The sequence below is a fragment of the Cyprinodon variegatus genome, unplaced genomic scaffold, assembly GCF_000732505.1.
Source record: "Cyprinodon variegatus isolate N-32 unplaced genomic scaffold, C_variegatus-1.0 Scaffold32, whole genome shotgun sequence".
NCBI classification, from domain to species: domain Eukaryota; kingdom Metazoa; phylum Chordata; class Actinopteri; order Cyprinodontiformes; family Cyprinodontidae; genus Cyprinodon; species Cyprinodon variegatus.
This window is the reverse complement of record NW_015150485.1, coordinates 2,151,901-2,175,123: the sequence shown is the minus strand read 5'-3', so window position 1 is coordinate 2,175,123 and position 23,223 is coordinate 2,151,901. Positions and strand designations below refer to the sequence as shown.

The window sequence follows — 23,223 nt, the reverse complement described above, 5'->3', positions numbered from 1 at the left end:
ACTAGAATTGAGTAGGACTACGTCAGGCTAGTAGAAAGGTGGAGTATATATTAATTTAAAGACTTAAAGAACATCTAAAGAACTATAATTTATCTGAAATATATTTTAGATAACAGATCGCTCATTAACAGTACACAACAGACTTCAATTTATTTGTTAATAATTTTTCTTGTGTTTTGAGCTGCTTTGTTTTTTCTTGGTTTATCAAATGTCTGTGTCTATCACATAAAAACTCCATGAAGTCTATTAAAGTTTGTTACATATAGGGTTAAAAAAATGTATAAATTCCAAGATAAAGCAATAGCCAAGTGGTCAGTAACTTTCTTTAATAACACTCCTTTTTCTTAGCTTGGAGTAGGTTGTTTCCATTTCAATTGTTCCCCTTTACTGAGGAGCTAATGACCTGACATTAAGATACATTGATTGCCCTGTTACCCAAGGCAGTATCTTCAAGTAAGAAATGTATCAGTATAATCGAACTGTGATAAGATTAATACACTAAAATATCCATATTAATGGGATTAAAATGTGTTGACAGGTACTAAGGTGAATACACCCTCTCATCAAACTAAAGGTGCCATTTCTTTAGTATGTTTCCTAAAATAATGAACCTCAATTTGAAACATGGAAATCTGCAGACTATGGGAATACTTCCAACTGTTGTCAAGGCATAACTTTGATTTTGTGGAATCTCAATAATCTTCCTGGGATTTGTCAGATGTAAGTGTCTGACATAGTGTGGCTGAGAGGCATCATACGGCATATGGCGTCTAACATAGCCATTTAGTTCACTGCCAAGCATCTGCCGATCCCATATGGGGATTGTATGTGTATTTGTTTGTGTCTTGCAGTGTGATTGAAAGAGAAACACTTAGTGTTTGTTTTCAAAAGATTCTTTCATCATTCCTTACAGACGGAGGGAACTGTGGAGCTGAACGTATAATTTCTACTGGATATTGATTATAACAACAGCTCCATCCATCATATTCCTTCATTATGGATCTGACAATTATGCTCCTTTAACGTACATACTGCAGAGATTAAAGGTTGGCATCATGAGGTTTGAGAAAGTAGTCATTTTATTTCTGTTGAAGGCATATAATGCCTAGTGGAATTAATGTAGGAAAAGCGATGTAGGTGAATGCATGTGCATAATCTTCAATATGCAATTAAAATTGTCACATTCAAAAGTTGACTAAAATGTGGGGGCTGCTTCTGTTAAATATGAATATAATTTTTTTTCTTTGAATTGCATCACACAAGGATCTAGGAACCACTCTTTATTGAGCATTTTTGAACTTGCTAAATAAGCTTGCTTTATTAGAAGTGACTCCTGGATCACCTACAGATTGACAGAGGCTCACAGGACACCCCTTTCCCTTTGACTGACACTGCATGCAGTTTAATGAGACATCTATGAGCTAATGCCTCTGTAGGCCCTCTTCTTCCCAGCTTGTTCTTCTAATCTTATTCACGAAGCAGCACATGTCACCCTCCTAGGTGTCACTCAAAGGGTTTCTATCTCTATTACTTTCCAGCTGACGTCCTTTTTATCATTCCTGGGGTTTTTTGTTCCTACTTAATTTGAAAGTACGGGAGAGGTATTTTTCCTTGGGTCTACCGCACATTAAATTTTGCATACCTTTGATCTGTACAGCAATTGTAATGTTTGTGTACCAAATAAACTAAATCTATTCTTTTATACAAAGATTAAAAACGATCTTCCCCATCCCTATACAACTTTAATTCCCGATTGAAGTCTTTTTCTACAGTACAGTGACTACTAAAACCTTTTAAAATGTTTTAACATCAGAACGTCCAATTCAAGGAACAGTATTGGGATTGTTAATAATTGCAGAAAATCACCAAGCAGCAATCAGGAAATGCTGCCCCAAATTGTCCCTGTACATGATCTGAATCACTACCAAATTTAAATGAATTGTTTCTTGGTATCAGGCACATCCCTGGTAAAACATTTTCACCAAGGATCATGGATCATCACCAAAATATAATGGATTGTTCCTTGGCATGAGGGACACCTTTGATAAAATTTCATTCAAATCTGTTTATAACTTTTCTATTTATCCTGTACAGAGCCAGACAGGCAGACAAACACACAAACTCCCCTTAAAACAAAATCTCCTTGGCGTAGATAATTACAAATGTGTTGATATTTTTTTGAGAAAAAATTAATTCAAATGTTGCCCACAGTGGTGTGCAACCCTTTAAATTGACAAGTTTATATAAAATCTGGAGAAAGCAACCAATTACTAATATCACGATTAATGCAGCTGTTCTATGATGTTTCTTAAAGAAAATCATTGAGCAAAGATCCAGAAGGAGTAGTTTAATCCAAGATTGGGTCATAATCTATGACATATTCACAGGCTTAGAAATTCAACCACAACAACAATGTAATTAATGGCTTAGATCAAACCCTCTTCATGTGAGTGAATAAAAAAATAAAAGCAAGATCTAAATCTATTGGAGATTCTTTGAAAGGCTTTAGAATGGGCATTTAATGAGCCTCACCCTTGAGCTATTTTAAGTGAATTGTGTTACAAAAATGTCAGTGTCTTGCCAAAACAGTTTAAGGTGTAATTTCAGAAAAAGAAAATTTAATTCAAATTTTAGATTTTTGCACTTAAAACGTCTATATCATGCAAAATCCCTTTTTAATTCTATTCCTTCAGCAATATAATGCCCAAAGTGGTATTTTGCTTGATTTAGGCATGTTTTATGATCCTCATAAATTCTAATTCCATCTCAAGTATTTCAGTTCTACCTACTCCTTTCAAGACTGATATGCCATGTATGAAATGCAAGTCAGTCTGGCTGGCCAGGCTAATGAAACAAGGGATGGCAGCATCACAGTCAGGACAAGTATTTTTATTCTGGGATGGACAAGCAACTAATATTTCATAACAACTAAACACTCCCTAATTCACTTTCATTAAAATCAACATTGTGTTTTTAACATTCTCAAATTGTATTGATCAGTTAATCATTTTGTTCTGTTTTTCCTTCTACAGTCATTTTCCTTAATGCTGTCTGGGCACAGATAATAAAAAAAGCTTAAGTTTTACTAAAGGCATGCATGCTTTGTTATAAAGCAGACAGCCCTGCTGTCCTCAGCAGCAGAAGATGGCTATTTCTGCCTCTCAACCCTAACACATAGAAAGAGTAAGTGCACTTTACTGCTGACCTAAAATAAAACCAAATGCAGCTTAATAACTTGGCAAATGGACTCACTAACTGGTGCACTTTGAGCGCACATGAGTGGTTCATTGCTATTTGCTGCCTGTCATTGACAAAACTGCTACCAGCTTCTTGACTCCATGGAGGCTGGACAGCAGCCTAAAACATAAAGAAGGATGTTCTCAAATCAGCCTAAGCCAGTTTAATAGTCCCTGATTATTTGAGCTTATAGCACAGCCAAATGAGAACCATTATATCAAAAAAAAAAAAAAGCTAGAAAATACTGTAACTTGTGTTTCTCAGTCTAGATGAGACTGCATGACAGGCTTATATTCATACCAGTTGTAAATAAATATGCTTAGGTTTTATTGCTGCCAAAGTTCATCTGATAGCAGCACTATTATACAAGAACATTAATGTCACTTCAAGTGACTTTACACTCCCTTACTGCTGATCGGTCTCCGCCAAGTGACGTCAATTGTTTACCTCGGGCGCGGTACACTATGCCTTTTCCACTTAAAATGGCGTCTTAGCAACAAATGTCACGTGACTGGCGGAGACCGATTTTCCTAAATCCGCCCCTGTTTTCAGGCTTATGTTAACTGTAATGACGTATCTTGGACAGGCTGCTATGTAAACAGGCCTTTAGTCCTTCGTTTAGCTATGCTGCGGTTGTTTACACTACACCTTTTCCAACTAAAATGGCGTCTTAGCAACAAAAGTCACGTGACTGGCGGAGACCGATTATAACAAGCCACACTGTTATTTTGAAATGATAGAAATATGTAAAGAAGAAGCTGTTAACTGTCTTGTTTTCTGTTTTTTCAGGTAGTAATATGTAGTGAGGAACATTATTAGATTAACCCACATTATCAAACAAGCAGTATATTGAAACAGCTGTGTTCATATTACCTTAAATTTGTAACTATAGTAATCCCTATCTGAATCTGTTCAGAGCCTAAATTAGAAAAGCATCTGCCGTTTCTACATGGTTGCCTGGTTACAAAAAATGTTATAGTTCTGTTCAAACCTGTTTTGATTAGGATGGCCAGAGGGACACTGACATGACTTTGCATCTACCCAGATTATATTTCAAATTCAAATAAAAAAGATAATATTTGAAGAATTGTTTGGGGGGGGGGGGGGGGGGGGGGCTCTTGCATTATAGGTTTAGGACTTATACCTTATCTAAAGAGAAACTATGTTTAAGTAAGTGGCGGGAATGTACCTAAGCGTCATTTTCCAGCAATAAAAGTTATGCACAAGATCTATTAATAGTTACAGCAATCTTAAAGTATGTGCATCTGGGAACAGAGACATTTGAGTGTCTGTTTCCAAAGGAACATGGCAAAAATACAGAAGTTTATTAGTGACTGCTGACTGTTTAAATATCTACTGTGCTTACTGATTATGCTTTCAACCAAAGTTTATCTTAACTGAAAACAAATGTTAACAATTGCTATTTAAAAATGAATAAAGAAGCCTATAATTATTAGATTTCTTTTTCTTTTTTCAGTCCAGGTTTGACCTGACAGGTTTTTCTACTTGTTTTAATTCAAGGTTTTCTGGATGACTAAAAACATTGAAAATTATTGTTTTGTTTTTAACAGTAAAAAAAAAGCTTCCATGTATCTCAGAATAAGCTTCCATGAATTTCACTTCAGAAGAATCCCATTCATATCTGACCACACAAGGTGTTTTAGATTTTCAACAGAATATAATAGCATGTAATGGATTTCTAAAGAAAAGGGACGGACTCTCAAGTTTTTCACCCCTCTTCTGCACTTTTAATCACTTATGGGACATGGCAATGATTTATTATGCTTCGCAACAGAAGCTCTCTTCTCATTGACAAAACAGGGAAATACAAGGAAGTAAAAATTCCAAGAGGGAGGTAACATAGGTTTTTCATACTTAGTTTAGGTCTCACTACCTCCTCGCAGGGTGATGTTGTGCATATAAAACAAAATACCACAAAGTACACAAACCTTACAAGATTAAAATAAACTTAAATAAAAAAAAATCACAGTCCGATGTCCCAGGGAAAACAGCATAAGATGATTTAAGTCAACACCCAACATTATTTTTATCACAATCTCTTTCAATCAAATTGCTAACAAAACTAGCAAAGGGATGAGTTAACTTGCTGACCTTAAGTACAAATACTGCAGTATTGCAGTATTTAACACATTATTTTAACAGGTTTCTCATATGCAGTTATTTATTTATTATTTTTTTCAAATGTAAAAGCAGAGGGAGAGAGATATTGCCCTCTAGGGAAGATCTGATAACCTCTGTGCACCTGCTTCACCTGACATTTGAAGAGCACTGTCTGTGTGGTGCTAGAAGGCCAGCAGAAAGCCATCTGTTGATACAACAGCGGTACTCTCTACATATAAACAAGCCAATGTCTGCATGTCCAGTGCAGAGCAGGCAGGTGTCAATTGGTTCTTTAACAGCAAACATATTCTGTATGATGCTGTGAGGTTGTGTAAAATGTCATTTGGTTCTAAATTCATCTCTGAGCTCTCTTCAATCTCTCCACTTCAACGTTCTCCTCCTGTGAGGCACATCTCTAATGACATGGTCCATGAAACATAAGTGCATTGCATGCTGTTAATGAAGAGGCTCACAATCAGCTATTCTGGTGGAAAAATGAAGACTAACACTGTGCAATCATCGAACACTTGTGAGGCAATGCACAACAGTATGTTACATTGACAGCTTGGGTATTCAGAAAAAAATGTTAATGTTTGGGAACCTCAGTTACTCTCACTTTACATGAGTTATGCAAAAAATTCCAGTATCCACTCACCAGCTGCTTTATCTGTTCAATAGTTCAAGATAAACAGCTCATCATCCAATCACCTGGCAGGAACTCAATATATTTAGACATGTAAACATGATGAACATAGCCTGTTGAAAATCAAAGCACCTCATGAGTGGACTATTTTCATAGGTGGCCTGATTGATGGGATGGGGGAGTGGTCAGATGTGATTTGCCTAAGTCAATGCTCATAGGAGAATGGGGAGAATCCTAAGCAGGGTTGGGAGGAACAATGTTACAAAGTAACAGTATTAGTAAAAGTGTCAGTTTTTTTTATTTAAAAGTAATAAAGCTAGTTATTTTTCTTACATTTGCAATGCCATTATGTTACCTGGAATTCAGCGGTGCCTGTTACAACTAATCAATCTATCAAAACAACTTTTGAGAGGAACACTCCCTCTGCAGCGGGGAGAGACTTTTACTGCATGGAGGAGCAGCAGCATTAAAAATAGAGTTCCTTAAATAAAACAGTGTTTGAAGCTAAACGTTTTTGTTACTTGCTCATTATGTTTATGAGCAAAAGCGTAATCTATGTCAATTAGAAGTAGCTCTAGTCTAAAGAACGTCCTTACGTCACATCACCACCAGAAACATAGGCTAATAGCTGCCTTAGTTTATCTGGACATGTTGCTCTGTATGTAACACACTGAACTCACTCACATTAGTTTATAGCGTTTTCAGATATGTTGTTCTGTAAATGAACCCATTTATCACTTTTCCAGTTTTCATTTAACTTATAAGTAAATATCAATAATTTTGTATTTCATACTTAAACTTTCAGCTTTGATAACAGGAAAGCTTTTCAAAGTTACTTAGCCAGTTAGACTTTAGAAGAAATAACTAGTAACTATTACTAGTTACCTTTTTAAGGAACATTTCAAATACTGTTGGTTAGAGAGAATAAAAAGGCAAGAAATGTATCACTAATTACTAAAATATATATATATATATATACAGAACACATCTTTGAATGAACAATTTCTTAAAACTAATCAGATCGGTTACAGCAGCCAGACATCCCAGTAGGAGTCACTTGTTTCAGCTAAGAAAAGAAAGCTGAGGCTAAAATCCATGGAGGCTCATCAAAACAGAAAAATAACAAATTGTAAAAACTTAACTCAATGAGTCTTCATCTACAGCATACACCTTATGCGATTGGAATTTGGACTACACAACAAAAATAAACATGGATTCACCCTGCCTTGCACCAGTCATGGTTTCAGCAGCTGATGTCATAATTGTGTTTTTTTAATTTTTTTTTTTTTTTTTCTTGGCACTCAAGCCTCTAAGTAGCCACTGAACATAATTAACTGTGATCCCCTTAGAAAACTGTAGTATTGGTTGCTGACCAAATTGTACACAAACTCTGATGATCTCTTCGCTTGCTAAAACGCACCATGTCACAAAGCTCATATCATCTCCAACCCTGTTTGTTGAACATAGGATGGGATATAGGAGAATGAGAGATTGGCATCAATTCTCAACTTGAAATATGCAATAGCTATGTGATGCTATCAATTAAATATGTTATTAAATATTTTCTTTTTTTCTGTTCATGTTATTAAACAATATAGAAAAATATCATGTCATAGCCCTACCATATGCTTGACAACAAGAAGACCAAACAAAATAACTTAAAGTTTTATGACTTTATACTTTTTATGGTGTTTTTCACATTATATTGCCTCTTCTCATAAAGACTTGATTTAGTTACAAATTGCATTTGTTTTTTTGTTTTTGTTTTGTTTTTTTGCAAATTAATATATTTAGCATATACAGTGTTATTAGGCGATACACTATATTTATGTACAATTACCCTTAAAATATTGTTGTTTTTGCATAGAAAACTACTAACATATTGCACTTTACAAAGAAAGTTTTAGGTAACTGAAACCATTTTATATTTACTGACTTACAGTGAGGCCTTGTTGCATGTAGTCTGCAGGTTCCCTTGTGCACTGTTTTCTTATGTCATCCAAAGGTATGTGTTAGGTTACTCCGAACTGCCATGCTCATTTTGCTCTTTTGCCATTCCTCACTAAAGTAGTTGTGGTAGTTTCTTTCATGCAAGGGGGACCTTGACATGTGTGAAGCATTGTCAAAAAGATCAGTAATGTGGATCCCACATACGTTGTTTTGGTGTGGGGAGTTGAGGGAGCGGTGGCCCTACTTTATAGTGTTTTGACTTGTATACAGCTTTTAAAATCTATGCCTATTTGTGTTTTACTTCCAAACAGATGGTAAATTAAAAGATATCTGAGACTTCACTTGTAAAAATCATATATTTAGTCTTAGGTAAAGAGTATTTTGCATGATTGGGAGTAATTTGACTACAAAACCATGTGTTTATGTGCAATATGTGGCATTATGCTTTAGTAAAAAAAAAAAAACTGAATCAAAATACTTTTAAAGCTTAAGGGTTTTTATTGCACTTTATTTCTGTAATAGTAAAAATAATTCCCACCCACAACAAAAAATTTACTGATTTACCAGGGCTTAACTATATGAAATCCTATTTCATACAACATGTATGAAATAGGATTGAACTAGAAATAGAATGGAAATGTATGGATACACATTTGATCATTTAAAACATAAAAAGATCTGTATGTGTTTATGAAACGTCTTTTTTTTTCCCCTCTGTTGTCCATTGATGGAGTTTCAGACCAAGTCAAGGTATTCCCTACTTTTTACATACTGACTGCTGTAAACAGGTAACCGGCCCTTCAAGACTCTCCTGATTAATATGAGGGCAGAGGATGGATGCATGTATAAAAAAAGTAAGGCACCATAACAAGCTCCAATCCAATGGCCCATGTCATCTTAAATCTGGACCTGTGTGCTGGTATTGCAGCCCCTGTGGCCTGTAGTCTGCTGGTATGTACAGTTCATATCGATGTGGTGCAGTAACCTATTCTGGATCAATATATAATGCTGTTTTACAATTAATGGCACAGCTCCTTTATTAAACCCGAGAACCTGGTTAGGACTGGAGCAAATGAAACCAAATCCTGTGGAGGAAAGTAAAAAAAAAAAAAGGGTGCTGAACAAACTGAGTCTTTTTTTCCCTATTATTATCATTGTTAGAGCCTTTAAGACTGGGTATCACGAGTGTGACACGGGATGGCCTGTGGGAAAGTAATTGCGCGCACGCCTGTGGATAACTGGTAAATACTGATTAGAATTGAGAATGAGATTAGTCAGAGTAGATACAGTCAAATAATAGCCCATTTCATTGTCACAGAAGACACATGCGCTCGGTTTATGCTCGGATTTCAGGAGTCTGCTGATAGCAGGTGCAGAACACGACGGGGTTTGTTGAATGTAAAATCAATTTGATAAAGCAAGTCCTGCACGACCGGCGCTCTCACATCAAAACAGCTTTGGTGTGAGACAGGACAGCAGGATCCGTGCAAAGCGCTTGCAAACAGGACAATAAATGATTATGCAGAGGCACGCTTTATAAAGTTGACTGGCTTCCAAAATGCGCCGCGCATTTGCATTCCGATCCATATCAATCAGCGCACCCATACACTTCAACTAAAAAGAAAGAAAAAAGGGGGTGTTCTTTCATTTAAACAAACAGGCAGGTAAGCGTTGGCTATATTTTAATGGATAGATTCTTGGTTGCAGCATTGCTTTAATCTAAAACGAGTAGTATGATACAGCGAAGGATTGGGAGAATTTGGATCAGAAAGAAAAAAAAAATCACATTGCAGCTCTGCGACTAACTGCAGCCACATTCCAGATGCACCAATAAAATACAAATAAAAATAAAAATACATGATGATGCAGCTTATAGTGACAGTTTTTACGCAATCTGTTTTTAATAGCTTCTACAAGGGGGAAAAAAGACACAATTTGATTCAGATTATCTGCAATTGAGGCAACAATCAACCCTCAGCAAACAGATTAAAGACACAAACTTACCCATATCCGCTTTTCTGTTTTCGCTCCAGCGTACAGGTTTTAATGGCTCGATGTGCGCGACATCCGAGTCCGCATGATGCGCTCTCCACAGCACACACAGGTACCGTCCAAATCCACCGCTCCGCTCTCCGCGCAGCCGCCGACTCCAAAGCGCACCTGCCTTTTTTCACTCTCCTGGACCTGCGATGCCTTCCCCGGTTTAGTTGTGCGCCTACACCCGTCCCAACGAACCGGAGCGAATGTCATTTACTTACTCCAAAATTAAAGGCATGCAAAATCCAGCTTAGAACTCTCTATCCATGTCTCAGAAGCAAAGCGAAGAATCAGCCTCTTCTTCCCTTTTTTTAAGTAACAGCCGAAAAGAGCACTGCAGCTGGCGCAGACGTTAAATATGACACATCCAAGAAGTCATGGCAGTCTTAAATGTGCACAGAGATCCCGCGAAAATCCTTCCTTGAACTTAACTCGGCGTGATGTCAAAATGCAGGCCGTTATTTCCCATGAAAATTTGCTGGTAAAAGACCGTGTCCGTCTGCGTTCTGCGCGGCACATCGAAAGAAAGTAAGTAGCTGTTTCATTCCCAAGTGAGTGTGAAGCGTTGTCAACGAGTCTCTTGAGAAAGTCATCCAAACATCGCCCTTGGTTTTCTTTTCTGTTTTCTCTTTTTGCTTAGCCGATCATCTCGCTCTCGCTGCTGCTGGGTTTGAAATGCAGCATGACGCCGCCGTTAATCACGTCTGCATGTCAAAGCAACTTTGTCAGGCAGAAGCGGAATGCCCTCTTCTGGTGAGACCGAGATCAGGGGATGAGTCCGAGGGGTTAATCACCAGCAAAACAAGAGGGGGTTACAGACAACACTCAGATAAACACCAAAAAAAAATACAATTTCTCAAGGAATATGGTAACAACTCCATAACATTGTGATATTTGAAAGTAGCAGTGATTCGGTATAGGGCAGCATTTAACTCTGCGCCCCTGATGCAGCTTTTCTTTTTTCCCACTCCTTGTGCCAACTCTCTGTGAGAGTTATACCCTGGACATAAACCTATACTGTGCGTAATTTTAGTTTTTATGTTATTTATTTACACAAGAAGTTATCCCATGTAACTTTACACCATGCACAGTTTCCGTTCATACCAGACTGTATGTTTGAACAATGTATTTACAATTCTTTATTGCTTTGATTTTGAGGTTTTGAACTATTCTTCGAGGCAAGGTAACGTTTGACATGAAGTAACCATTGTAATCCTGTTTAGTTTTAGCTTGGAAATTAAGCACCAAACCTCATACAACTGAATAAAAAGCAGCTGAAGACTAAATAGCGCTGTCCATGGTGCTGAAATCTGGGTGAGTAAGCTAAAAAAGACAAATCAAAGGAGCAAGAACTGTGTAAAAAGTGCTTAAATAAACTATCATGTTTGTGCAGAAGAATTTCCCTTGGGAAAGTGAACAAACTATCATAAATTCAATGGGAGTTATTAACCTCTGTTTTTATGCCCACTTGTCTCCAGCCCTTTGCCTTAGGTTTCCTGTAAGTTTTATGTCTGAGAACTGAAATGGGTATAGAAAAACATTATTTATCCATCTAAGGCAGTTCTTTGTGACTTTCACAACACATTTAGGGTCATTATTCTATTAAAAGCCACAATTTCTACCAAATTTAAGGCAGGATCTTATTTTATTCAAAATCTCTCATCATCTCTTGAAGACCATGATGTAATTTATTCTGAAAAGGTTTTAAGGACTTTTAAAAAAGAATAACAACTACAACATTATGAATCCTCCAATATACAAGGTGTGATTGAAATTCTCTTTCACATTTTTATTGTTTGCTTTAAAGTGGGCCAACCAGGAGTGCCTACTGCTGGGGGAGCTTAGTCAGAGTATCACCTTATCAAAGAGTTTGGTACCAGTTAATATCCTAATAGAGTTTAGCAAACTCCTCACATTTATAATTGGAATTCATGAAAAGAAAATTTAATTTCAAGCATACCTCTCAAATAATAGTGATAACTTTAGACACACATACAAACTTGTTTCACTATCTTTTCGGGGCCTTTCCATTTACTTGCATTGATGTCTGCAACCTAACCGGGACTCTTATCCTAACCCCAATGTAAAAGTTCACACTTTTGTCCTAAACGTGACCCCTTACCCAAAAACAGCAACTTCCCAATTCCAGGCATCAGGCCCCTCAAGGAGCTGTTGGTCCCCACAAACACAAGTTAATCAGAAAGGGCTCCACATTGTATGCAAAAAAAACACACACACATATGCATACATATACATATATGCTGCGAGATAAAATCGAGTGCTTGTTCAGCTTTGTTTCGCTAAGATCAGGTTTGAATTAATTTGAGTTTAATTGCTATCTACTTTCTATCAGTACTTTCATGGCTAATTAAAAGCAACGTGTTTTTGTTTTTTCTGTTTATTTGTCTTTGTCATATAATGTTTGTAATCAACTCAATTCATTTAATTTTCAATTCAAAACACATGCCATATTAAGCGATTTTACAGAGACATTCAAGTGGATTATAGTTAAAAATATTCTGTCTAAGAAGAACCAGCTGAAGGCATCGAATAATTGATTATCTAGGAATCGCTTCTCCTGGATGACCATGGGATAACAGTAGACCTACCTCAGGTAAACATTAATTTAGGGATTACTTATTCATCACTCATGATATCTTGCCCTCTTTAAAAGGTTTCATTTAATTTGAATGAAATGCCAGTTATCCATAATTAGATTAACATAAAAGATAGCTAAACTGATCCACGCCTTATCTTTTTATGACTTTTTTTCTTAACATGGGATATTTCTAAAAAGTTAAAAGGCAGATACTTCTACAATCAAGGTTAATTATTATGGATTCTTAATAACAATGAGAACTGAACTCTACTTCTGCACTACTTAATATGCTGCAGAAACTTGCATTAGGAATGAAAAACCTCCTACTAAGTCAGCTGTGTGGTTTTTTAAGGATAAGATAGGAGGCCAAATTCATAATGTGCATTGCTTCTTTTCTGGCTTACTACAGTAATTCATGTATTTACCTGTTTTTAGATGGGTAACAAACTGAGAATTAATAATATCATCTAGATAGAAATACAGCAATACAAAATGGAAATAAGAGTCTCAGTTAAAAGGATGCATGGTTTAATTAAACTCAGTGGACAGAAATGCTAAGCTGGACACATTGATATTATTTTTATTATGATATACAAATAAACAGCTAGTGGGCTTAAAAAATGCCCTGCTTTTTGATACATGGTTATTAATAGCTGTGTTAAGAGAATAATATTTGGTTGCAGGCATAAATGACAAAAATAAACAAAACCCAATATCACAGTATGCAGCAAAATACTGTAGCTCATTAGTGCAGTTTGCGTGACTTTCCTTCAGTTTCCCTCTCTTGTAAAAAGATGTAACTGCATTTTAACTTTATTTTAAGTAATTACTTCAAAGCTTTGACATAATATTCCTTTTTGCTGTATTTCAAATTCAACGTTGCCCCGTGCTTGCTCAGGATAAAGGATTGCTTCAAAGTTATTATCTTTTGTATGCATTCTGCTTGCCATTATTTTTCTAACTGATTTTTTGTCACCAAATGTTGTTATATTATGTAATTCCTTAAAGAGAACGCCACTTTTATTAGCCTTCCAAACACAAATATATGCTACAGGTCCTCTAATAAGCACAATGGTTTTTAAATTGATAGCATATGTAGAATTCTAAGCTCATTTTTGAAATAAGAGCATCTGTTTCTCTTGTGTTTTTCTACATTTTATTCAACTTCAAAAACTGCAAGAAAATACATGTGTATGTTGGTGTATTTTCACACATCAACGGTTGAATTAGTGATCAATCAGATGCCTTAAATAAACAGAAAAATAAATTTTCCTGATGACTGTCCTCATCTGATCACAAAAGAGACGCAGATCTCTAATCATTTCACCTATTTAATTTAATCTGTTTCTATTTTTTAGATAGATAAGGCTCTATGTCACATATTTTCAATGTAACTATAAACAGGACAATATTTGGACTGAAGTGAATTTCAAACAATAAGATGAAATTTGTAGAGGAATCAAACTGAACTAAGTACTAGAATGGCTAGGTTATTTTCCATGGCCATAATGTAAAGGCCTATCAACACTATAAAAATAATGTGTAAATAGAACTGAAAGCATAGAGCATAGCTGTATTCATTCTTCATTCATTCATTCATTAAGTATTATTATTAGAACTGCATCACACTGCTTACTTTATGACATGAAAAAAGTACATTTGTGTCTGTGATTATAAGCTATAATAATATGACAAAGTTTAGATAGCATGGTATGAGTAATGCATCTAATTAACCTATTGTTTCTGTTCTGTTCAGAGGGTAATTCCCCTCTTATTCCTTAAAGATTAATTTACACTTTTTCCTATTGTCTTTTTTTAGATGTACATGAAACAACATATTTTCTCTAAGGGGATAGTTAGGTTTTAATTCAGATTTGGTCTTTTCCACGGACCCTTTTGAAGCCAACCCACATAAACTTAAAATATAAGCATTAGCTCATTTATTTCTCTGACCTTTCAGGGTGAACAGAAGCAAAAAAAAAAAAAAAAACTGTACAAACTTTGAGTAGATTCTATATAAAAATTTGTGACATATTTTTAAGACGACCTCTACCTTCTCTTTTCATTTTCATTTGGCATAATTGAAACTTTAAATCTCAGCTGCTAAGCAGGAGCACAAATCACTGTTAAAATAAGAGTCTTTCACATGAGTGAAAGAATGCTGTGCCTTTGGCAACTGACTTTTGTTTTCTTACAGTAAGCCTTTCTTGATAATTAGCTGTTAGCCACGTTTTTTAGCAGCATTGATCATACTCTTCATTTAACTTTTAGTTACCGCTTACCATGTTAACAAAGGACAACTTTAAAGCTCCAGATATTCTCATAGACGAGTTTTAGGATTAAATGTAGTGTCACTGCACCTCAGCTTCTGTTTCAGCTGCATGCAATTTGGCTGATGACTTTACTTCTGGATTGAGTTCAACAAGCAAAGTCCATTCTGCTGACAGCGGTGAAACAATTAATACTGTGTGAAGTTATGGAAATACACACTATTCTGTCCTCAAGGCACCAGCACTGTTTTCTTCTATATCCTAACATAATATATCACTGTATGGTTTTACCCTGACAATTAACCTATTATTTGTTTAAGTGTCTGTAGGGCTTGAGTGTCAACCAAAACAAAAGTATTGTTTCTTACATTTCGTTTGATCACAAAACAAATACTTCACATGGTAATCCCTTGGTAGGACCATGTGAGGTTTTACCATGAGCCAATGTTGGGTAAATGACCTTTTGAAGAAAATGCTCTGGTCATATAAAGGAGTGTTTATATATGTGCCAGAAAACTAAAACTGTACATTTCCCTGAAGTCCCCATCCTCACCCTAAAACATGGTTGCAAAAATTTGATGTCATGATGTTTTGTATTTATAAAATATGCAACACATTTAATAAGTCTAAGGAATCGGAATACTTTTGCCTCATAAGCAACTTACATGCCCAAAAAAAGATTAAAATGTTTTGCTATGATTAAGCAAAACATCTTTTTTGTTAGATTTTGTTTAGTAAAATATATGATAAATATTGGGTAAACAGCCAATTTCTTTTTTAAACTGAGGAAGATAACGGATCTTTCAACAGAATCTTCAGATATTTTTCTTTTACCCTAAATGTGTTTGTTGCCTGGCAACATTTACAAATAATGTTTCATAAGCTTTTAGGTTGCTACTGTTGAGGCCTTGTTTGATTCAATGCCAGTGTTGACAATCTGCTGCTGATGTCTGTTTGGGGACGGATCTTGTATTCCTTGTATGAGATGCTGACTGTAAACTTGAAAAATTCCCATGGGTTTGAAAAAAGGTTTATTGCTTTATTGTGTACATGCAACATATAGCTTCTTGATGCTAAACATGAATCAGTTGCTTTCACTACTAATCTAAACAGAGTAATGCTTGAATAATGCTTGAAAAAATAAAACTCTAAAGAATTGAGTGCATGATACATGCTTGGAAAAACAAAGCAAAAAGAAATGTTATTTTTTTAAGATTTGAGAAACAAAAATATCCATGTAAAATTAATTAAATGAGATCCGATCTGCAAATAGACATGAGACGTTATTTTCAGACAATCTCCTGGGCAAAGAGACAGTTGCGTTGTGTCCCACCTGTGCTCACATTAGAACTGATTCTTCCTGGAGTTTATTTCCGTCTCCTTTGATCCCGATGCACCTTGAGGCAGTTTGCAACTTGAGTTTTGCAGATCCTCATGAGAAGATGAAGCAGACAATTATCCAGGGACAGCTTATAAGGTTATTTCTAAGGCATGTAAAAAAAAAAAAAGGAATAATTTGCAAATCCCAATTTACAGTTTTTGAGGGTCAATAAGAATTTAAGCTCGTGGTGATTTTTTAAATGTCATATTCTTGTCCACTATTAAATATTTTTACCATACTCACTCAAATTATATGTTGCATTTTCCCAAGGTTTTAGCAAGAGATTATACTAATGAAATATTCCTTTTTAATTAGTTTTAAGTTTTTTCATTCTCACCAGAGATACCAAAAGAGTGGGAGAACAGTTTCAATAAATACATTTAACCTAGGGTTTCCAGAGCAGCTGTGGTATTTGTAGGTCTCCCCTTGCAGGTCGCTTCCATTAACCTTTACCCCAAGCTGCTTTACAATCTGGAGTGTTCTGTTTCATATAGTGTTGCTCCGGTTGGGGATGGGATGTCTGGATTTACAGGGAATCAGACATAATGAGGACATGGAGCGTGTAAATAAGCAGGATAAAATACATCTTCCTAAACTAATGGAGATACATTTAAATACTGTGCTCTTTTTCATTTATAGATCGAGGTATTTTTGCAAATAAAGTGTTTAGGCACATAAAAGTATGTAGTTCACCATTTAATGATGTTGCGTATTTAAAGAAATATAAAAGGCAAATGTATTATTTGAAACTGAAATAACAAACATGCAAATCTGCTATGCAAATGAATTCATAACCCTTAAACTTTGTATTATAAGATGACATTACAACTTAGAACTCAAGTGTTTAAGTCAAGTTAATGTTAACATAAACTGGCCATGGTAAAACATGGAAGTGGCAGCATCATCCTCTAAGGATATTTTGCTGCAACTGATACCTGTTAAGGTTTTTTCCAAGATGGTTGGAAATGAACATAGGCTGTTAGACTTTGCAAAGGGGTTTAGATTTATCACTTTTAGGTTTTTGGGGACCTAAATCGTGAAAGGGAAATGGCAATAACACAGTAAAAAACATAGTTCAATAACACATCAACAACCCAAATGGGGTAAAGCCAACAAAGGATCTGATACAGAGTGCAGTAGTTGAACCAATGAGTATTTCGCAGGGAATCATAATTACTGTATTCTACACAGCTGAGTAAATAAGGAGACATGAAACAGTGTTTGAACAGCAGAAAACTTTAGCAGTGAGGAAAATATGACAGACATAACCCAAAACACAAAAATAAAATGAAGTAAAAGATGCTACAATTAAACCAAAATAATCAAACTAGACTTGAAGTACAGCAGATTCTGAGTACATTTGGCCGTTTTTTTTGTTGTTGTTTTTTTTTTACCTTCCAGCTGCACAACAGCCCTAAACATCCACCCAAAGCTACAATGATAAGTTTGTGGTATTAACCCAATACTTCTGTATTAAAAAACAAATATATTATGATTTACTCTAGGATATACAGTGAAGTAATTGGTGCCTAACAACAAAACGATCCCAATAGCCTGGGCCTCTCTTTGTAATTTGCATGCACATCCTATTCCTAGGTTTAAGTTAAAAATCCACTCTGAAATGTCCCTCGGCTTTTGTATTGATATAGATATTTGTTTAAGCTTTCTATATCTCTTTGGCCCATTAACGGATTTCTGACCTGTTAAAAGTGTTTCTATAGAATACTAGAGACCAACACCAGACCCCCACAATAATTAGGTGCTTCAAATGGATGACTCCAAATGTTCAAATAACAATTGGCTGAAATACTTAGAACTAGCCATTTATAACATTGCTCAGATAATTGAGCATTTCGCCACAGATTGAATATCTATATGTCCTTTTATCAGATAAGGTAACAATTTCTATAGGTTATAGCTGAAACATTTCAGATAAATTAACATTTTTTGATATCAGACAAACAACCTTACTGAATAGGAGAATTGGATATCTTCTTTCTAATTTTATAAAGGCAAAAATTGTACAACAACAACTTAGCCTTCTGTGATAAAAGTAACTGCCCACTAAACCAAAGGGCTTGTTGAGCTACTCTTGGCAGCAACTGCTGTTATTAAATCTTTGCAATAACTAATGTGAGCCTATTTTTATATCCTGGTTAGTGGTACAACTGACTGCCAGGGCCTTCGAAAGTTCTTTGTAACTGTTTTCAGAAATGTGTCAGTTGCATTGTTGTTTTGTTTTTTTTGTTTTTTTGCTTGCTTCTTTATCTGCTCTTGGATTACTTTAAAGAAGGAGATAATTTGATTGTAATGAAGAGTTCATCCTGGTTTATTATGTCAGATATAATCTGTTTAATCAGACAGTCTGGCTATAGTTAAACCAACTTAACAATGTGATTACCTGTGATCAATTGAATATTAAAGATAGCTAAGAGTATGTGACATGGGGTTTGTGATAGAAAACTCTTCAACGCATTCCTACACAAAGACACGATTTTGACTATGTAAAACATGACAACACTAAAGATTTGGAATTTTACTGACATTTTTAATTAATTTAATGTGGGCTTTTCCTATTAAAGTGATTCTCCTTTGATTGTTTTCCCCCTCACAAACTACTTGGTCCAATGCCTGCTTCATGTGTTTTGTCTTGGCAAAGAAATGAGAAATAAGAGGTGGGCATCTGTGAATGGCGGTGCCTTGCCATCTGTCTTCTGCCCATGGGTTCTCTGTGGACATAAGCTCACATGGGTTGAACATGGGTAGGACCAGAGTCTGTTGTTTAGTTCACAATGTTTGACACAAATTATAACAATGAAGGCAAATTATAAAAGCCAGATAAAACAAACAGGATTTATACTGGTATTTGAACGGATGGGAATATTTCTTTGAATAAATAACATTGTGTTTAGACTTCATGGTATGACAAGAACCTTATACAAACCTTCAGGGTCAAAAGCATCGACAAGACAGAATCTACTAATCCTATTGTGAGAGGGAAGAATTTACATAATGTGAGATGATAAAGATCTTTAAACTCTGCAGATCAATGAGGTGCAATTATAGGCCACTGGAGTTTCTTATCTGGCTTAGTACAACTTTTTGCTGCCTTTGGTCCTCCACTTTCATTAAAAAGCCCAATGTGATTAGGCTATTTGATTGGCACAGTTGAAGATTATCACACAATGCAATCTCTGTTTGTCTGCTTACTTTTGTACTCAAAGACACTGGCAAAGCACCCTCAAGGACAAATTTTATGACAGCACCAAATAGCCTGCCTTGTGCAGCCGTTATTATTTGTATATCATTATTTCCTGTAATTCTAGCAATTCTAATGACTCTTACTTTTCATTTTGACAATTTTTTTTCCTTTCTTTAAATGGGCCTTGCAGCTGCTTAAACGGAGGCTATTATCAGTTTTTTTGCTTCTCCTTTATCTAGCTGTTTTTTTAGTTCCCTTTGGGACAAATGTGAGCTGTGGGGCTGCAAATTTGTTAAAGTGTATTCAACTGTAAGAGAGTAAAAACCATCTAACATTTTTGCAGGACTATGTAGAGGAGAAAACAAGCCTTTAAGCAGAACAGTACAGACAAAGACATACTATCAACCATATGTTAATGGCACCTTTGGTAATGATGTGTAAAAAGTGCTAAAATCAATTCATCTTTTTTTTTTTTTTCTCTAATACAGACATAAAAACGAACATTTAAAGTTAGCACATTTATTTATACAACATAACATAAAATAGTAACTGTTAATGAGTAATTCTTAGGTGTCTTTTTTTCTGGTGTGTAAATATGACTTGCCTGAGTGTCACATTTCTTTGGCCACTGGTCACTAGCCTGGATGAGAGTATGTATTTCACAATTTGAAATGATGAGGATAGTGAAGCAAGTAAACAAACTGGAGTGTTATTGCTGTAAATGTCACTCGTAATTTCATCTGACACAAAGTTCCACTTTCCATTGTATGTACCTCTAAAATCCCCACACTTGTTATGGTAGGAGAGAAAGGGACTTTTTTGCATGACTCCAAAACAGCTAGTCTACTTCTAGATAACATTTACATATTTTTTGTTTAATTTTTTTAAAGGGTTGATAACCTCAAGATATTTAACGAACCTAAAAAGCATTGGAAACTAAAATAAAATTCTAAACGTTTGATTTCCCCCAACAAATGAAAGAAGTGAAATTAAAATCAGCTTTTCTATTTATTTCTGACATCTACATATCCTTGTCAAAGAAGGTAATAAAGATAGTCCATGGTGTACAACTAAAAAGCATACTATACATTTTTTACTCTGTCTTTTCAAATTCAATACAGATTCACTATAGTATCAGATGCTTTCCTATGTTTATTTGTTTATTAATTTCATTACTCTGGACTTTGATCAAAGCTACATGAATATTTTCACTGCATAGAAAAAAAGTCGACCACTTCCACAGGCTAATTGCAGAATTAGTGCAACAATCACTTTCGGATACGAGAGGATGTTGAAAGTTCTCCTCACCTTGTGTTTATCGTGTATTGATGACACAGCAGAGCCCCACTGATTAGTAAGGCTTGCAAGAGGATTTCTATGTGATTCAGCAGGTTAGGCCAATCACTCAGCATAGTACCTGCTCCATTTCCCTGAACACGCCCACTTTGTACCATATTCCAACCATAGTGGTGGCTCGTTTCACTGTGTACTAGCTCCCCTCCTTGCCCACCACCACCCCCATCCCATTCTCTCTTTTCTCTCCTCTATTTTTGGCATCAGACATTCTGGGCACGTAGGCCTCAGCACAATGTAAATTATTCAGCCTGGCTTGCCAGAGGCTGGGAGCGAATCATAAATCGCAGATGGTCTCAGGCTATTTCATGCGGGTGACTGTGGTTAAACACCAATGCACAGAATCATTTTCAAACCCACACAAATATAAGGTTTCATTACTTGTAGCTCAGTGAGAAAGTGTTTTGAGTTTGAGCTCATGCAGTCAGGCTTTTTGTTGGGTTCAGATTGGCTCTGTGAAACTCGTAGCATGTGACATGTTCAGCACCTCTAATTTCTTGCTCGACTTCAAAGAACATTTTGGCAGAGGTTAAATCACTGCCAATAAATGCAAAACATGTCAAATCATTCTAAACAGCTTTATCACTTGCTGTTTTCCCTTGCCAACTTTATTTTCTGTAAATAAACATACAATTTAAAGCATCACACTGTGAACTTTCAGGACTTGAGCTGAAGAACCTTGTTAAAATAATTTTTCAGACTATATTGATGATACCTGCAGCTCCAGTTGGCAGAACACAGGGAGAAGAAAACGATTACCCTGCAGGATGTCTTTTATGGGAATACAAAATGCACACCTGTTTTAAACCTAAACTTGTGTGCTTTGAAAAATTGTAAAGTGTATATTCGCCCACTCCTTCAACGTGTTCAAAGTTTGACATGTTACAATCCCAAACTCTGACCTATATTTTAGTTTCATGTCACGTGATACACCATAAAAATTAGAGCATAACTAAAAAGTGTAATAAAAATGAAATAGAAATAAAAAGGTTGTAAAAATTAATGTAGTTCTTCTAAGCTAATTTCTTAAACAAAGCAAGCCAATGTCAAATAAGGAAGAATGGAGATAAAGCATGATTCTGAATGAAAGACATGAGTACAAAAACTTCAGACTAGACAATGTTAAACTTACAGCATGACAACTCACCCAAGGTTACATTCAGACAATGGAATAGTTTAGATCAATGCTCATCCATATGTTAGAATTTAACATTAAGAGGTCTAAATCCAAAAGAAACTAACAGAACATAAAGTATTTTGAGAAGAAAAGTGAGGAAATGAATTTAATCTTTAGAGCCTCTCTGAATGCCCTCTCTACAGTGTGTCCTGGGCAAGTTGTCCTGCCAACCCCCAAACTGATCCATAAATGCTGTCTATGTTAGAAGGTCTAAGGGTAAACTAGCTTCATAGGTGTCTCTGTCTAGGAAATCAACAGACCAGCTCCGACATGGTTTTCAAGTCACAATGTATGAAAGAGAGCACATACAGTTAGTTACAGAAAAAGATGAACCCATACAGGTAACTATGTCTAGGAGAGAAAAAAAAGACTATTCACTGAAAAACAGGCCCTACTCTATCATCTATAACTGAAAGTGTTGAGGGCAACAGCCCAGCTGATATATCTCTCCAGGATGGTGTCACAGCCAAACAGGACCAGACCAGTTTAAGCTACGATGATGAGAAAAGGCAGAGAGACCATAAAGTTAGAGATTGAACTTAAAAATACTGCAGAAAGGAAGAATAGAGATAGAATGAAGCAGGATGATGAAAGATGGTCCCTATGTCCTCCAACAATTGCTCAGAATAACCTGAGCCACTCTAACTATAAGTTTTGTCAGAAAGGAAAGTTTCAATACTAGTGTTAAAAGCAGGCTGGCTTCCTGACTAACTAAAAATGGTAGTTGGCTGCACAAGGAAGGAGCCTGATAACAAGGACATCTGTCTATTCCATTGCATCCATCCATCTTGTCTCGCAAAAGGTCATGATAGCTACTATCTCCAGCAGTCTATACTGTAGGTGAGAAGCGGGTTACACCCAAGTCGCCATTATGTTGCAGGGCGTCACATAGACAGACAACCATGCACACACACACTCACACCTAAGGACAGTCATGTTTTTGGACTGTGGGAGGAAGCTTGAGTACCCAGAGAGATAAGCAACGCACGTATATGGAGAACATGCAAACTCCATGCAGAAAGACCCTTGTTCGTGAATTTAACCCAGAACCTTCCTGCTGCAAGGCCAGAGTGCTGCAAACGGCAATGTCATGCCAACTTGTCCAGCATTTTACTTTTTGAAATTTGTTTAACCAATAACTAAAACTTGCAGATTGAAAGCAAAATGCTCTGTTAGGAAAATAAGTAATTATCAGATGTCAGATATAAGAAGGAACTTGTTTATTTTGGGATTTATAACTGAGAAGGAGGTAT

General features: G+C 35.9%; 1 protein-coding gene across 1 annotated transcript in view; it reads right to left on the bottom strand.

Moving 5' to 3' along the window:
- LOC107102235 (leucine-rich repeat transmembrane neuronal protein 4-like) overlaps positions 1 to 10,081 on the bottom strand; it is a 17,781-nt gene extending 7,700 nt beyond the window's left edge. The window contains exon 1 of the mRNA XM_015401453.1: positions 9,956 to 10,081. Coding sequence (XP_015256939.1) covers positions 9,956 to 9,959 — 4 coding nt within the window. The 5' untranslated portion in view covers positions 9,960 to 10,081. The remainder of the gene's footprint in view (positions 1 to 9,955) is intronic.
- Positions 10,082 to 23,223: the final 13,142 nt, after the last annotated feature.